This window comes from Anopheles funestus, chromosome 3RL, assembly GCF_943734845.2.
Source record: "Anopheles funestus chromosome 3RL, idAnoFuneDA-416_04, whole genome shotgun sequence".
In the NCBI taxonomy this organism is placed as follows: Eukaryota; Metazoa; Arthropoda; class Insecta; order Diptera; family Culicidae; genus Anopheles; species Anopheles funestus.
In genome coordinates this window covers 74298863-74314998 of record NC_064599.1, presented here as the reverse complement: position 1 = coordinate 74314998, position 16136 = coordinate 74298863, and the positions used below count along the sequence as shown (strand labels likewise).

At 40.3% G+C, this 16136-nt stretch overlaps 1 protein-coding gene across 3 annotated transcripts in view; it reads right to left on the bottom strand.

The window, feature by feature from the left end:
- LOC125766956 (nephrin-like) overlaps positions 1-16136 on the bottom strand; it is an 80427-nt gene that overhangs the window by 15338 nt on the left and 48953 nt on the right. For all 3 annotated transcript variants that reach the window (XM_049433085.1, XM_049433087.1, XM_049433086.1), the window contains exon 6: positions 3884-4036. In XM_049433085.1, the coding sequence (XP_049289042.1) occupies positions 3884-4036 (153 nt within the window). The remainder of the gene's footprint in view (positions 1-3883; positions 4037-16136) is intronic.

Genomic DNA, 16136 nt, shown 5'->3' with positions numbered 1-16136 from the left:
AAATTAAACGAGAAAAAACTATTTTGTTTTAACAGCGCTTAATGAAGCTGGTTGCTGTAATAATTTAGTCTTTATCGAATTTAGTACATTCAAGTAGATTTTTATTTATATGAACATAATTTGCTTGTATGAAAAAAATCAACAACAGAATCAGTTCACGAGCAAACAAAATATAAATTAAGGGTAAAAAAAAATCCTCCGCCTTTATCTGCTTGCTCCATTTCGAAAAGGAAATTGTGCGCTAAAGCACTATTGTATTGACCGTAACAAAGTTGCTCGGAGCAGAATCCATTAGCAATTTCCATTCAGCAATGAAAGTGTCATGAAGCAAATAAAGCAATAATGAAAAAAAAGAAAAAACTAAAACGAAACGAACACATGTGACCATGCGACCATCCGAAAAGGGACATCCAACGTAGTGGCGATCAACAACAACACGAAGAAGAAAAAAAAAGCAAGCCTTTCCCACCCACGTGTGTGCGTGGTACGAAAAAATTGGATATGAGATGTTTTCGTCTCGATTGCACACGATTCAGCCAACCTCCGGATGCTACAACTGGACAATCCGTGACAAATTTGTTTATGAAAATAGGATTTCGGACAGACGGATGGACGCGTGGATCGACGCGAGGATAGCAATTTGTCATCACCATATATAACACACATACATACGCGATTGAAACTTTGCCCCTGTGGGGCTTTGATGGGAAGAATGTGTAAAAAATAAGAATGACAAATATACACCGAAGAAGCCACCGAAACGATGGTGAATCCGAAGCTAGGATGTAGCTTCTTCCCATTTTCCATGGAGCAAAAGATTGAAAATGTGTGACCATTTTTTGATCATTTAGGCGCTCGGGGAAGATTTTTTTTCGTCTCCTTTTCCGTCCGACACATCCAACTCTGTGGGGAATTTTCAACGGACGGCACTATCAAACACAAACACATACCCTGAATCTGGCCTCCCGTTTTGTCTCAAGAATGCTCAGCCGTAGATAGAGATTTGCCCGTGCCCGGTTGGCGTTGAAAGATTTCCCTTCAACAAGCAGTACGGTTCAAAGAAATTGAAATCGCTTGAACCCTTTTAAGTGTGACCATCTATCAAAATGGTTGATATGCGGATGGGGTGGACAGATGCCTACGGTGTTTGTGTTCAGCAAATTCACCAAAGGAATAGGATTGTCACCTCGAGTACTTGCTGGCTTTCAGTGCTGGTCGTCTACTCAGCCTGATATTCGATAACACACGATGGTTTGAATTACATTTCGCCTTTGTTTTGCTTCTCACAATACTTCGGCACCATTTTGTACGAGCTCGAATATGGACTATTTTTGTTACCAATTTTTCGGAATTGACTTTTGTGGCAAACAATTCACATGATGTGTCGCCATTCGCTATCTACGGCGGACATATGTTTGTTCTGCTCTTCAACGAACAATACGGCGAAACGTGATTGTTTACAGTAAATTCACTTCCCTACTTACTTTGGTAAGAAACGGATCTTCAATTTTTTTCTTACCAAAATACCGGTTTTAAACTGCAAACAAAACTCTTGCACGTTTTTCACACACAAAACCCCAAAAAGGACACCCGTATTCCATGTCGTTCCCCGTCTCCGTCTTTAAACGATTAAGAAAAGCTTATGGCAGTTTAGTTGAAGGAAAATCCTTTTAATGCTGCCTGGACAAAATGGTTTGTCTGTGGGTCCCCTTTTTTTACATCGCTGCAAAGTTTCACCCTTCGCGAGAAGCTAAACTTTTTTTTCGTACTTTCTTCAGAAGCAAAGAGATTCTGCAGTATTGACTTTTGCAAAATGGCGCAAATAGGTGAATGGGACAGAGAAAAAAGAAAAAATGCAGAGGAAAAAAATCGCTAAAAAGAACGTGAGACCACGTGGGATGGAGAATGTCAAAAAAGTGATGAAAAATGTACCGAGCAGAGACTTCAATTTATTTTGTTTGCTCATTTCGTTTTTGGTGAGGCGAACACAACCGGTGTAGTCCACCGAGCCATACAACCGACACGAAAAGGTTTCCAGGAAAGGTGAAAGAAAAAAAAACAGTCGCCTTTCCACCAACCAAACAAAAAAAAGCGGGAGCTTATGTCCATCCGTGACGCTTCCCAGCGCTGGTGTGATGATGAGAGGATGAAGAAAGGATCCTTGAAAAATGTCCCTTTGAAGAGGGATACGATACGTTTGTGTTTTTTTTATTCCGCAGAACGGCCGAACAGAAGTGCTGCTAAAGACACGAAAGGATGCTCAAACGAATGACGGTTCGGGCCAGTAGTTTGGTGCTGCTCACTACTCACTACTGGCCAGTGTTTTCAGCGCTGATGTGTAGACATACCAGTCAAGAATTCTTAAGAAGATACGGTTTGGTAAACAATGTTCACATTCGTGATAGATTTTCTTCTGTTTCCAGCAAATAAACACAGTTCGCAGTACCGGGCATCAAAGCCAAAGTCAAGCGATGTGCCATCGTCAGACAATCATTGTAAAGGTGTTTTCTTCACCTACACGACCACCACCTTCTTGCGGTACACAAACACACACAGAAGCACCTCGTTTCCCGAAACATCCTTTACGTTTTCTGTCCAACACACAGCGCACGAGAACGATGAAAATGAACCCCAAACTCCATTCTCCCAAAGAAAAAAAAACATAGCCTCTGTATAATTTATTTAGTGACATTTACCAACTTCATCGACCACAAGCCACCTTCCCCCCATGCACAAAGCCCAAAAAGCGCACCCTGCAAAAACCGAAAGGAACATCTTACTCCGGCACGGGCTCTATGTTTCCTGGTGCCATTTCCCTTCGAATATATTACCGTTATTTATTGCGATGCTGACCGCATTTTCCCGGTGGTCTCACCGAAAAACCCGGGCACTCGATTGTCGAGGATGATTTTGATCATTCGTATCACTTCGAAACCTCCATACCCATACCCACACACACACGATACGAGCTTTTTCGGGGTATTCCAGAGCCAGAGGGCAGAGACCAACCATCTCTCGAATGAAGTGGCAGTACTGTGCCGGCACAGTTCCCGGCCGGTTCCGTAGTAGTGGAAGTGTGTCCAGTGCTTCAGGACAGCCCAAGGATAGGAGCGGGAGAAAAAATTTCCATAACACCACTGCGTCCGATCGACCGAACCGTTTCGCTTTCCGTGTAATATGTCGATGGAAGGAGTCGACCACCTCAAGCAACCAACCGCTCAAATAATCTGTGGAAGCTGTTAAAGTTGAATCCATTTATTTCTGGCACACACAACAACCAAAAATAACAAACTTTCCCGGTATTCCACAATGCTAACCAAATGGAAAAAGACAAGACAACAAAAATACAACCAACGAAATGGGCAGTTGTTTAGTGAAGGCATCTGCAGGGATAGCAAAAACCGTCGATCTAAAAACCATGTGCAGACCATTTCGAGGCTAAGCGTAATGGTACATGGTCACGGCACGGAACACCGCAGGAAGTGTTGAAAAGTATTTGTGGCTGAGATGTTGATCAATACTAGGGGGAAGGATCGCCGTACCATCTACCGTAACAATACCGCGATGGCGCCTATCCGAAACGGCTCCCGTTTCGTACATTAACAGTAAATAGTCCTTGTCGCACGAGATAATATTTTCGATAAACTCGGCACATCGGAAACCATTCACAAGTGTAGATAACACTTTGCCCGGGCCGTTCAACGATGGGCAAGTAAAAAAGGCGCTGTTGACCCATTTCCTGTACACGCTGAAGAAGGTTTGTCAAAACTAAGAAAAAGAGAAAATCCCCTTTTTCCTAGCCAAAAAACACACCAGATACACTTCTGGGTGTGAATGTGAAAGTTGGAATTTTTGTGGGAATGGTTTGTGAAACGTTGCTTACCCGATTTGTACTCCGTTTTGCCCCGGTACCACACAATCTGGGCGACCGGTTTTGCATTTGACACTACGCAGGTCAGCGTTAGATCCTGACCTTCTCGTACTTCCACCTTAGCGTTCCGGCTGTAACCCTGTATCTCGATCGACGATGGAGGTGCTGTGAATGAGAAAGGAAATGCAAATAGACACATAAATATTATTATTGTATATTAATAATTTAATTTATTTCCACATTTATATCATTATAGCAAATGTTAAAAAGAATTAAAGTGATTAACATAAATGTAATAGAAGAAAAAACTTATTTTTGTCACTCACTTCATATAATTTTTTGTCCTAGCGTAATATCAACTTAAATATTATTTATTTTATTTACTATGTCAGAAAATGTTTTGATTCAATATTTCCAACTGTTACAATATATCTAATTGTTTGGGGATATGTTGTTTGGGAATATAAACTGCGTAATTTCTATCAAAATATATCACTGGACTTAATTGAAAGACAAGTCTTCATAAAAGAGGACAAGAGAAAATTTTATCAAAATAGTTTGTGTCTTATTAAAAAACCAGATAATCTTTTTTATAATGTACTAAACTTGACTTAGACCAGACAAGTCAAGAAGCCTTGGGTTGTTCATGAAGTTTGAGAAGGTCCTTCAGAAATTGAAAAAAAAAGTTTGTTTTTACTCTTGGTTCTACTAGTGTAAAAAATTAATTAAAATTTAAAATTAAAATTCATTGTGGGATGAAGAACGATAAATGGCCATTTTTCTTTAGCTAGTAATTCTTCAACTCCATCCTTCAAATATTTGCCCATCACCGCTGATTAGACGGATGCATTAAAGGAATTCCATTTCTCCACTAAAACCCGGACCGGAAATGCAAACACGTTTCACTTGGTTTTCTTTTTTTTCTACCAACCAGCAAAACGCAACCAGTAAGGGAAAGAATGGAAAGTATCACCAACGCTAACACACCGGATGGATTGCATATCTGCACGACACTTCCAAAGCAGTACTTAAATAATCATTAGAAATCGATTGGAAAATCCTTTATCCAAGGAAAGCATGTTGATCCCTCCCACACGTATTTCTCATCTATTCTTTGTGTCCCTTTTTTCTCCCCCAAAGCGTATACGCGATGGGGTTTATTTTATCCCTTTTTGCCTCCCATCCCAAAATGACATTTTCTCCCAGCGGTGGAAACAGAACCAAACGGCAGCATGTGACATCTGGGTGGGTAAAGAAACGTTGGGTTTGTGAGTAACAACGAGTAGAAGAAGTAAAAAAAACAACATCCATCTCAGAAATCCTTTTTTCCCAATATATCTCGCTCTCTTCTCAGCCGGTGTCACTAAATCCTCTTTACACTGACTTCCTTTGCCAGCTTCATCGAACTCACAAAATGTCGATGCTTCCCAGAACTGTAGTAAAGCCGACAAGGAGAAGCAGAAAAATCGAATATATGAATTCGGAGAAGGAAAAAAAGATGTCTTTCCCATTTTACTCATTTTACCTCGAAAAGCTTTTGCACCAAAGATATGCGCCACATACACACAACCAGAAATAGATCTGTTTAGCAAAAACGAGAAGAAAAAAATGAACCAAATTCGACGATTTTCCTTACAAAAAAAAAAAATGGGGAAAAATAAAACCATGTCAAAGCGAATAACGATTTCACAATTATCTGAAAATTGCTTTCTATCCTTTCAAGGATTTTCCCGCAATAGTATTTTCACGTGCTGTGATAAGGTGGAAGCTAAAAAAAGGTCTTTAATTTTATTTCTTTTTTCTTTTTTTTTTAGGGAGCTTCTCTTTCACATGTTCCATTCTGCAGCTAGATAAATGTATGCCATCTATATCGAGGGAATGGAATTCAAATGATAGAAAAGACGAAAGTGCAAACGAGTTTCTTTTGCGACCAGATACACACAAAAAAAGTTAGTTAAATTCCATACACTCCACTCCCGTTCCTGGGTGGCGCTACCTGCACCTTCTTTGGGTCAGACGCAATCTATCTTCCTGCAATGTGGAAATGAAAGTGACAAAGAGCGGTACACCCAGTGTGTTGTACTACCTTTCGCGGATGTGCAAAAAAGCACACACATACACATCGAAAATCGGTAGCAAAAGTGTAAGAAAAGTAAAGCGAAAAACAGCTCCAAGCGTATCCTTTCAGGGTTCACCTGCAAACCATTTTGAATAAGAGACTTTGAACCATTCCACTCGCCAAATGAATATTAAAACGAGAAATATTATAAAAATAATCCACGGAATAGATTGGAAAATGCTGCAATCTGTGTGTTGCGGTCGATCCGCAAGGAAACGAACGACGGGGAAAAGCTTTCTCGGGTCCCGGGATCACTTTACCGTTGGGCTTTCAATTTGCATTTTGGTGGTGCTGTGTGTTTTTTTTTCTTTTTGAAAATGCTTTTCTCTTTCCGCTGAAGTTTTATCGAGAAGGATAAATTTATTCGATTCGATACCGCTTTTGCATGCAGCTGCCGGTTTGATCTTTCTCCTAATGCTTGAACATGTCGCTTTCCACTGCCTTGTGCGGATTTTAAGTTTCTTTTCTTTACTTCCTCAAAATTTGTGTGGAAATTTCCATGACCTTGAAACGAGCGAGAGTGAAGAAAACATAACACTTATCCAGAAACTTTAAGGATTGCCCAGTGTTAAAAATGGACGAATTTAACACAACTGCGATGCAAAGTGGAGCAAAAGTTAAAAATATACCCACCCACCGAGTGGAAAAGCGAAACACAGAAAGGAAATGGAAAACCAACTTCAAACAGCCGGCAGGACGGACAATTTTCGCTAAAAATGGAACCAAAACTCGAGCACTAAAACTAAGCTTTCCAGAAAAGGTCATACACCGGGACGAGAGATGAAATGCACGGTCGTAAAAAAAACATCCAACGTGCACACAACCCTTCAGCCCACTACTCTCTTCCTCCCAAAAATCCTCCGCCTAGACGTCCAAAGGCAAAAAATCAAATCCACGCTCCAAAGCTGTGATCCCGGTGCGAAACGAATCCCATGTCTCATGAGCTGAAAATCTCACCCGCCCAACCTCACCGACATGCGAATGAGTTTTTCTGCAGCAAAAAAATGAAGCTTTTTTCCTTCTAATAAAATGAACACCAAGAAAAAAAACTCTGCTGGTGGAAAACTGTGGCCAGATAAAACTGAAACCTGAATGAAACTGATGCTGAACGGACAAAAAAAGGAGAAAACTCACGCAGCAACAAAATTGGTACAAAGAGAGACCAAACAACCAAACAAAAAAAAACGCACACACAAGCACCGAACCGTTTGGTCCAATATATGATAAATTGAAGCAGGAAAGCGATACAAAATGGATTGGGATTCATTTCTCGTTTGCCGATCCCGGAGTGGAGTTCATTTTTTCACTCGTACTTCTGTTTTTTTTTTCACTTGCGTTTTGCATCCATCGGTTGACGTTTATGGCGAAGGAAAAAAGAAAAACGAAAGCTTTTCCTTTCCTCCATATTGCTCTATTGCCCGTTCTACTCTTTTTTGTGTGTGTGTGACACACAGAAACGCCTTCGAATTGGAAAAGTGTTCTCGCTTGTCCAAGAGAATTTTTGATCTTCACTGGCGGCTGTCATTTTATTGCTTAGTTCTTCGCTTTCGTTTTTTTTTGACAATTTGATTTCATTTTTTTCACAACTTTTTTTTTTGTTCATTCACCCATTTTGTTTCGTCCTGCCAGAACTGATTCACTTGCCAGTTGAAACGTGCAAGATGACAGTGAACCGAATAAATCCGAAACATGGCGAAAGGCGAAGAAAGTTTTGCATAAATGAAACGCTCACGCTGGTGCGCTGGAAAAACTGTCATCAATATTGTCAGATGATCCAATATTTATAGATTTATCACAATGCAAATGGATACGCTGTAGGAAATGTGACGTTCCCCGGGGGTTGGGAAATTGACACACACATACACTACTGGTCCGAACAGGGTCCAACGGAATGAAGCAAGGAACGCACCGAGTTTGTTCATAAGATTGAAGATTGTTCGTTAGATTGAAATCCGTACCCAATTTTACGATCCACAAACGAACCCTGGTGAACTTCGATAGTCGCAGTAATTTGCTCGCAGAATCGCAAGAAAGAAGGAAAGAAAGAGAGAAGGAGAGGAGGTGGGATATAAATAACTAAAATATGTAAAACTCTTTTCACGATTGCTATTCGCATTTAATTATATGTATCCCATTTTTCATCCCCAACAGTCACTAGTGGTGGAGCGATATTTGCATATTACCTTTTTTTTCAATAAAGTGTTTGAAAACGCAAGAAAAAAAACATTCAAACTCACATTAAAAAAATGCTTAACCATCTTATCACATCTTCACACAGCACTTGTCCAATCAACGTCCTCCAGAAAAGCTTAGCAGCGTTTCAATAATGAATGAATGATGTCCAATCTTTGCCACCACGACCCCGGTACGACTGTACGGCGTAACGCATTAATTTATGCTTCACAACCGGTATAATTTTTTGGGATGGGGGAAAATGATATTTTTTCCAACTCTTCACTAAAAACGCTGATGGTGCCTGGACACGATCAGTGATTCAAAATTTCAGGTTCGCAAAACTCCGCGGACGCGTTTTTTTGGTATTGCTGTTGTTTTGTTCTCCTCATTTTCTTGACGACCGTGGGATTTATAATCAATGCAGTCAATTAATTTCATTCATTCTCGCATGATCCGTCACTCGCCCGGTTCAGGGGGTAGCTGTGTGGTTGTGTTTTAAGGGTAAAAAAAAATTGTGAAACGTAAACACGGACAAGAAAAAAAAAGAAACAAAAGAGTGCTTCATTAATGTTTAAAACCCGTGCGCCTGCAGACCATCCCATTCATGCTGCATTACCGATCGCTATCCTTGACCAAATAAAACCGGTTTTTCGCTGGATTCATTCATAAAGCGAAAACAGCAAAACTTGCTCAGTCCAAAAAACGCAAATACTACGGCTGTATGCGCCATGTTGAAAAGTTTCGCAGCTTCCTGCGAAGTGAAAGGACAGACGACGAATGTGCAAAAAAGTGACAGATGGGACACGGAGCGCTTCTTCCATTTGTGCCTACCGGGAGCCCAACCGGTAGGGCTCAAAATCAACCGAAATTAATTCTTCAACGAAATCAACCTTCCAACATTGTGTAAAGCCTTCGAATTCCGTATCCTTTTCGGTGGCCTTTTCCCGCACGCAATGCATCGCTTGGAAATGCATCGCATTACATCAGCCAAACGGATGTACCGATGCACCGCCAGCAGGATGTTACTGTTGACTTTCTTGTTTAACGCTTCATTTGCTTATCTTTCGATACATACCGGCGGTGGTAAGTTCGCGAGTAAGCGATCCGCGTGTCAATAGACACCCGCGGGAGCGAACCCCGCAGTACGTGTAAGGTACGCTACCGTACGCCGGAAATTCGATACTAATTCGATTCCCGTGCCCGGCAATGTCGGGTAATCAAATTTACCCACGGTGCACAGGCCACGACACAACCCGGCACGAGTTCGCTTTGACTCTTGGCTGGCCCTGCTTAAAACGGGATGTCCATGAATGGTGTGCTGCGTGTAAGGGCGTCCAGAGCGTATGCATACATGTATGGTGGGCCACGGTGAATCAAATCAAAGTGCCATTGCACAACGGGATTAGAATGGAAATTGAGCATTTGCCGGCTTGGCTCATTGGCTGATCGATTTCAATTAGCTTTTGCTGCAGCTGAATTCAATTTGTAAAGCGCATTTCTTCTACCGAGTGTGAATGTGCGAGTTTCTAACATGACATACTTGTTAGGTTATGTGCTTTTTTTCTAGACTTTGTTAACCATTCAATTGTAGTGCGCGTACAGTTACCATTATTTATTGATTTTTATATGGACAATTTGTATTCACATAATTTACGCCCTATATCTAATAAATGGAGAAATCGTTTGAAATAGTGCAAGAAACAATTTGAATTTGTTACCATTTTTTTAAAAATATTATATTTTTTATCCTAATAGCCATATTAGAAGTGTTTTTTAAGTTTTTCGCCACAAAACGCATCCAACGAGAGTTAAATATTTACAAGAACATCCAAACCAAAAGAAAAATCATCCAAAACTGCCTCATTTGTTTATGGTGCCATGACCAGGATCGGTTTACGATATCTGTCAAATTACTTGTATGACAAGTATCGGTATTTTTATCGTATGAAAATTTATTGATACTTCTATTCTATTGGTACTACTATTGGTATTTATTGGTACATTCGTACCTATCTCGTCAGCTTTATCATATGGATGAATATGGATGTTATGCATTGAGTTTTATTTCGAAATATCATATTTTTTTTGTCTGTTGGAAAATCGCTGTCTATTTTGAAGTTCTAATAATTGAAAAAAAATCCAATAACTCTTTATCTTTATGGAACTCTTAAATTTCGTATCATTTGAATTGTAATTCATTAAAATAACAATAATAACTATTTTTTTTCTAAAAAGAGTCTTAAACAAAAACGGACAAAAACGACATGTCAATATGCACATTCTGGCCCACAACATGTCACAAGAATTTAACAGATCTATTTTGGATGTCAAATTGATGATAAATTCATCCATAGAATTCGCTTTGGCAATAGTCATTTCGTCCAGTAGCAACCTTTCATACTAATTGGGAACTTTTACCAAAATGACTTACATCCGATTTGGAATGTTATCAGTCTACAAATCACCCGATTGCAATAAAATTGGTCTTTGCCGGAAAAAGCAGGATCTATCAATGATTTTTGGTGGAGTACTCAACTATGGTTCGAATTATCACGATATTATTCCAGTTAAAATAACTCGTTTGATCCGTACCGGCCTTAACACGCTAATCACACACATCGTTGCAAAAAGGTCCATTAGCTTTTCCCAAAAAGGTTGGAGAAATGCGGTACGATTGTTTGGACTTAGCAACGCTCCCGGGGTGTACGGCACTAATCAGCGCGAAAACTTGATAGGTAGCTAACGAACCCCTGAACCGGAGTTGAAAATTCTTCCCATATCGAGCGCTCATTGAAGCCCGGATCTGGTTCCGGAAATCCGCAAAACAGCCAGGAAACCCCAGGCAATGTGAAGCGAAAGGTGATTTCGTTTCAAAACTCGAAAGTATCCGGTGAGCCATGCATACACGTCCGTGCCCGAACCCATACACCGAGTTGACATGAAATATTCATGAATTAAAATTTTTCCAATTTCATTTCGGACGGAACAGCCTGGACGACGGTAACTTTACCGCACGGAACGGCAAACGCTCGGATGGTTTTGCAGATTCTCGGAACTATTTGTTGGAGAGGTCGAAAATTTATCTCCTGTCCGCAGCAGGCTACGAGACGGGACGCACGTATAGATCGCTATCGCAAAAGCGACCCCCGGGTGTGTATCGTTCGCACCGGATCGGCCCCTGTCGGCCATACAAACGGGCGATGCACATTTTTAATTTAGATTGTAATCAATACATCCACATCCCCGGCCACATACAAATGAGCCTCGGCTCGACCCGTAAACATAAAAACCCCGTCGCTCAATCACCAGCCCCGAAATAAGAAAAGCGGAATGTTAGTGGAAAATGTTTTTCCACTCCCTATTTACTGCCTGTCTCCTTCATCAGCCAGTTATTAGTTCAACTCGCCTATAATAACACTCGCCGATTCGTTCGGCTTATCGGATGCGTTTACTAGTAAAAATGAAACCAAAAACGAAGGAGAACAAAAAAACGCAGGATTAACACAACGCGCACACAAATAGAGGAAAAATAGTTTTTCCCATAACTAACCGGGAGGATGTGACGCGCATAGGAAAATAGCCTATGCCGCGTACGGTGCCAAAATTTAAAACCCGGCACACGCACTCGACACATGCGCCAGCCCACATGCCGACGGATGCAAATGTGGGCTGCTATTTTTGCACCATACGCATCGATGCGTAACAGTGAGCGGCCAAAAATCTATGCACGATAGCACTGTGATGCCAGTCTAGTCGCATATGCAAAACACGTCTACATGGCGCAACTTCAACCGAGTTGTGTGAAAACGGGCGAGCGAGCGGAAGGGATACCAATGTTCAATGCGTGTGTGTGTGTGTTGTGTGTGAAGTGAAATCAGAAGGATACTGATCATACTGATGTCGGGTGATGAGTTTTTCCCGGCACTACCAACAGTACCGACACTCGGATCTGTCCGTTCGTTATTTTGTTGCTTTATTTCTCTTCTTTAATTTTGACATTTTTTGTGTGCTATTTCTTTTTTTTGCTACAAACTTCCTCCACTATGAAATGTATGCGTGTCTGTGTGTGTTGAGTTTAGCCGGAATTCGATTGAATAAGGATGCATTTCTGGTCCACTGAACATCCTGAAATGATCCCTGGTTGCATTTCCAGTGCGAGTTTTCCACCCGTGTCCGCAACCAATTTCTGAAACATGCAAAATAGTTGGTAATGGATTTTGCGGTGGTAAGCGAAAAAGGAGGTGTAGCCAGCAGTGGTTACCAGTGTTACGCACTCACTGTTCCGAATGCTGGACCTGGGCTTACTGGACCGCTGCAAATCTCAACGGACGCAACGAACCCGTTATCGCTTGTTAGGCATAGTTTTAATTATTTAACTGTAGTCGACGCGTTCGAGTGCTGTGTTATTTAATCGGTAGGACTAGCAGTCGCTGGTTGGGGGCAGAGGACGTGCGAGTGGGCTAATCGATGCATCCAGTGCATATGTAACGATTTGCAGGGAAAAGCAAAAGTGTACTGAATTCCGTACAATAAAACTCACGTCTGAAGAATAGTACTTCATTCTGATGCTTTTTAATTAAACCTTTAGAATTTTCCTTTACAAACAACGGCAATTATAAAAGGGGAAATAAATTATCAAAATTCTCTACAATCTACCATTTTGTTTTTATATACATCATATAGAACGAAGAGGCTTTGTTGCGTAAAACTAATAACAACTAATGTAGTATACACCTCACATTGTTTGGGAGATATTTCCCGCGAAAATGAACCATATTCCGTTATACTCGGAAGTGTTGATGCACTTCAATTCTCTATCCAATTAAGAGCTCCTGAGAAAGGGTGAGACAAATAACGTTTCCCTCGAATGTTGTGTTATTTATAAGTCAATGCATTGTATTGAATATTGGAAAAGCAACTGAGGAAAACACTATGCTTATATCATATTTATGAGAAATGATAAATGATAACCTCGTTATTTAATATACTAACTGTTGAGGTGCCAACTATCTAATAACACATTCAGAGTGTTTTTACTGAACTATAATTCCCCAGAAAATCAGGATATCATAACGTCTTCCAGCAATGATGCAAATTCTCTGCCAGAAGAATTTTGCTATGAGAGGATAGCCTACAACGAGCTTAAGACATTAAGAATATCCTTCATATTACCAGATTGAAGATTAGTAAGCTTCAAGGATTTTGAGCTTCATTTTTAATAAAGCACTCAATAATGCGGCAAATTCCACTTCATACACTGGGCATAGTTAGAAACCAATTTTAAATTGGATAAGGCGACGTCTAGTGAAAATATTTACAAGGTGCTAAGCTGGCACTGAAAAGCATTTAAATGCTCTACAAAATACAGTTGCACACGCAATCTACTGAAAAAGCACCATGAATAAATTATTTCACTATGAAAAATATAATTTGCTCGTCAAAGCTTGCCAGCATCACCTGTGGCATGTTTTTATTTGTTATTTCAAAGTAAGAAAAAAACACTTTCCAAGCAAAACTACCAAACAGCAGCGCCAAAAATCGTATCAAAAATATAAAATCACTCCAATCCTCACGTCAAATCACAGTCCACATCCACGGCAAAAGCTATTCCACTTTAATCATATTAAAATTTGAAGTGCCAACAAAACCATCACCTAGTACCGGGCGCCTCCATCGCGAGGCTTTTTGTTTGTTTGAAAATTCGTTCCCCCGTACGTGCGCGCACCTAAGACCATATTGTTCTCGCATACCCGACCTGTCACATATGGTTGTGACGAACGTACCAGAAAGGGGGGAAACGAGCGCTGATCGAATCACAATTTCACCTAATTTCAATCTGCCACCACGTCACGTCAGTGTGCGCTCGTGCGTGAATCCGCCTAGCGACTGCCACAAACAAACAAACAACATCAACACCCGCTACAGTAGCATTTCATGGCGTACGCAAGCGGGGAGAAAAAAATATACCATTTTCCGTTTTCCACATACTGCCTACTTAGGCGATTTTTTTTCTGCTGCTTTCACTCCGTATGAGAGTGATGTGAAAAGGGATTTTGCTGTCATTTTGCGAGGCACAAACATACTTGGTCCGTGCCGTGCGTTAGACATCTTGGCAAAAATATAGCGAAAAGCAGCTGCCAACATCAGTATGTTACAGAAAATTTACACTCCGTGCGTACCGTATCGTATATACACACGCACCAAAACACTGACATCCTGCGCAGGATGCGTCACTCCAAGGTCGCTCCAAATTAGGATGCCCCACAGTCGAGGTGGTTGAGATGTGCAAAATGCCGGGTAATCTGCTCTCTTCCAATTCTTTACGTACATTGTTGTACGTTCTTTTTTGTAACACGAGCCTAATGATGCCGCAACGCACGTTCGATCGATAGGTTGAAGAAGGAATTCATATTAAAGTATTTTGCAGCTAATGTTCAAGCTCACGGGCTTAAAAGTGTCAAATTTTGAATGTGTAGTGCTGATTACGTATCAAACTTTTCAGGATTATTTTGCACGATATAATAGAAAGCGCTAGAAATGTGAAAACAAACTTATATCAGGGTTTATAACCCAGTAGGAACTTGATTATGTTCGTCTAATCACAAACGAAACTCAAAGAGCAAAACAAATTTGAGCTTTTGACCAAAAATGTCAAAAAATCTTCTTTGTTCATAGAAAACTGTCAAAATGAAGACGACGAAAAAAGAGTCGCAAAGTAGAAGATAAACGTTGTTTTATAACATAGTTTTAATGTGCTAAGTTAACATACAAGATTCTTCTATTCTTTTGATAACGTTTAGTTTTACAATCTATTGTACCGAAAAGCTTTAAAAAATAAAATCGAATCGAAAGCACACACGGTTATTAAACCAAACTAATTCGATAATATAAAAGAAAATATTTTTAATTAAAATTAAATAACTTCCTTACCCACAGAGTAATCCTAAAACATTTTTTATATAAATTGTTAACAATGCGTAGTATAAATCTAAGGTTTTTTTTAAAGAATAAATGAAAATTATGTCGTTCGAACAAATTGAAGTTCAATGTCTTTACGACTCTTCAATTTTTTCTTTCATTCTCAAATATCAGCTCACCCTATAATTGTACTTCCAAACTGTGTATAAACGTGCTTCAGTTCATAAAAACGATTTTATGATTCACTGCCACAAATTAAAGTGAAATTTTTTAGCTCTATTACACCCCACACACCCCATCTTCATCTCAAAGTAGCGTGACTTCACCTACCAGCGCGTGTCGGAACATTTCACCGGTTCTACAAGCTGGGACAAATTATGCTCAAATAACTTATGTTGTTTCGAGTGAAATATTCACCCTCGGAAAGTTCCATTCCACGTAGCCCGTGTCGGCAACGTCAAAATAAAAACGCCTAACCAAAGAGCTACGATTCTGCAACGATGTACCTGTTTTCTTAGGAAAACTTCCAAATATTTCTTTGGCCTTTTTAAAAAAAACCTTATCGAGTCGCCGAGTTACAAACAAATCGAGCAAAGCGAACGAGAAAAAGAAAGAAAAACAAGATAAATACCAAACTTCCCTGCTTACACGGTACAACGATTTACGCTAAAGAAATTTATCAAAATATCCTTCACCGCCGTTCGCGATACTCGAATATCATTCGCACTGGGATTGTATTTCAATTTGCACCACGGTAGACTATTTTGCTATGCCAGTGTGGAGCTGTTTTTTTTTCTGTGTCAGACAGAATATAAAACACAAGCTCGTGTAAGAGTGGAGAGAGGGAAAGAGAAAGAGAGAGGGAGAGAGAGAAAGAAAAAATAACACCCACAGGATCGTTGGCGCTTTTCCTAAGCTCTAATCCTCGCATGGTGATTTTACCAGAGCCTTCGCCATGAACCACCACGCCATGAAAGTTTGGTTTGGGTGGTGTAAAAGACAAAAGGCGAGAAACCTTAAAGCAAGTGTAAAGGTACGGTTAAAATCGTTTGA